Source organism: Haplochromis burtoni, unplaced genomic scaffold (assembly GCF_018398535.1).
Source record: "Haplochromis burtoni strain Fernald_Lab_line unplaced genomic scaffold, NCSU_Asbu1 Contig_233, whole genome shotgun sequence".
Taxonomy (NCBI): domain Eukaryota; kingdom Metazoa; phylum Chordata; class Actinopteri; order Cichliformes; family Cichlidae; genus Haplochromis; species Haplochromis burtoni.
In genome coordinates this window covers 952,212-954,534 of record NW_024582594.1, presented here as the reverse complement: position 1 = coordinate 954,534, position 2,323 = coordinate 952,212, and the positions used below count along the sequence as shown (strand labels likewise).

The 2,323-nt window shown below is 39.8% G+C and overlaps 1 protein-coding gene across 1 annotated transcript in view; it reads right to left on the bottom strand.

Annotated features, from left to right (window-relative positions):
- LOC102288637 (multidrug and toxin extrusion protein 1) overlaps positions 1–1,248 on the bottom strand; it is a 9,462-nt gene extending 8,214 nt beyond the window's left edge. Inside the window, exon 1 of the mRNA XM_014340805.2 lies at positions 455–1,248. Coding sequence (XP_014196291.1) covers positions 455–628 — 174 coding nt within the window. The 5' untranslated portion in view covers positions 629–1,248. The remainder of the gene's footprint in view (positions 1–454) is intronic.
- Positions 1,249–2,323: the final 1,075 nt, after the last annotated feature.

The following is a 2,323-nucleotide window of genomic DNA, read 5'->3' as shown; positions in this document are numbered from 1 at the left end:
AAGGTACGACCTCTCTCGTGCTCCCAGGATGTGGGTGTGCATTCTAGTGTGGAATACACACCAAGCCTCTGCAGCCTGTTAAAGATCACACAACCTATCACTACACAATTAATTATACACCTCTAAGCATACATGGTTAAATATTTCTAAGCATAAATGACAACCAACAATACAAAACCTAACACAAACCTGTCTAAGCAACTAAACAGATATAAACAGCTCGGTCCTACAGTCCCGGGTTTGTTTAGTTTAAACAAACGGGACGAGATATAACACAGTCGTAAGAACGAGTCCCAAGTTTACTGACACATGGCACAACGTCTGTAGTAAATCAGCTCTTCCTGTCAGTAACATCACACAGAGAGCGACAAACAGGGATGCCAAATAATGTCCGAATAAAAACACCACTACAGTTAAATATAGCTATTCAGTTGTTGTGTCCACACAGTCTTACCACTGGTCCCGCTAGTTTGAAAAGTTGCACAAGCTCATTGCGGTAAACTGTCGGAATGAATCCAGGGACACATTTCTGGCAACAGCCGCGGGAGCTCTGTGCCACTTCACCTTCCTTTAAATCCCCCCTCGCTGCCTCTGTGCATTTTCCTGCTGTTTTTACCGAAGCGTCCATAATTGAACAGATCCAGGTGTTCTCTGCAAACAGCCGGACTGCTTTCTGTCACTGCTTCGCTCTCAGCAGCTACTGTATCTAGTAGAGGCTGATGTTTTGATAACGGGATCACGATGAGGAGGGGCCAGACACGCGCTGTAAGTTGAGGAGTGTCCTCGTGCATGTGTATACTGCTGCTGGGAAGTTTGGGAGTGTTTACACTTGTAAATAGCGCGTGCCACAGCACGGCGACAGACCCGCTAAGTGTGTGTTTAACACTCTCTGTCTAATCTATGGGGAAGGAAGAGAAACCAAACAAACAATTTTTATTTTAGTTCAGTAATTGGAAAAAAGATAAAAAATCTAGGTGGAGAATAATTTCATAACAGTAGAAGTATGGGTGCAAAAAAACAGAACAGTCTTCCTCACACTGACTTGCATAAAGTTCGGTCCTCAAACTAATATCCATTAACATACTTTCATCAGAAAAAATGTTGAAAATTAATAGTTTTTGCAGGTCAGACTGTCTGCAGAGTCTGTTTGCGATGCTGGATTGTTTTGCATCTGGGCAACTTTGGTTCAGGTGGTTGAGCAGGTTGTCTTGCAGGATCCTTGGGTACTGACCCCCGAGTGTGTGTGTGTGTGTGTATAATTGTAAGAAAGTCCTTAGGTATAGATAAAAGCAATATATGAACGTGTGTGTTTGGGTCAGCTGAGTAGGAAGGTGCTACTCATAGCAGCATGGCTGCTTTGTTTGACAGGCGCACAGACACAGATAGCTGTAGGTGGCCTGGTTTCTCCCTCTGACCTATCCTCACTCCTGTGTTTGTGTTGTTGGTGCCTTTTAAACAATTTTATCAGAATGGCGTGATAAATAATAATAATACAGTGTGTTGTTCGCCTGCCCAAGAGGCTGTGCATTATTTGTATATTACTTAGCACTTAGGAGGTATCTGTAGCTATAAGATGGTAATATCACAACATTCCTCTTTTATATACAATCTATGTTTTTAACTCTTGAAAATGACTCTGAACAAGGTTATGAAAGTGGTGCAGGACTTCCATAAATATTAACATAGAGAGAAATATTGATAAATGATAACTAAATAATGGGTAAATAAACAAAAAAAAACTAACAGTATACTATATGTAGATTAATTGTAAAATATTGGTCAAATTAAAGGTTTTTTTTTTAAATTTATGTACAGATTTTTAATGTATTTATTTCGGCGTGAGTCATTTCGATCTTCTACGTCTCATGTTCACTACACCTGAATACGTCTTAGTCCAGGAATACAATTACAGGGCATTTTATAATGTTGATAAAGATTATCTACCAGTAAGAGGTTTCGTTTAAGAAATTAATCTGGTTTAATTAGACTTATCATGGGAAAGTCACCTAAATTAGAGTGGCCCGCAGTAAGAGCTTTCCTTCATGATTAAAAAAAGTACCTGCTGGACTGACACAGCATTTCCACAAGGATAGTCTTTACAGCTGGTGGTTAAAGTGAGCACCTTCAGTTAATGAAGCCGTTTCATCATATAGCTGGTGCTACAGAAGTACATTGTAAGCAAGGGGCAGCTAACTTCAAATGTAGTGTCTGAAACTGCTCAGCAAATTTCACCAAACACAAACTGTTACACATATTTCGTATTTAGTATTTATTTATTTATTGTCATTGTCAGAGAACAATGAAATTGCATTTGGGGCTTCCG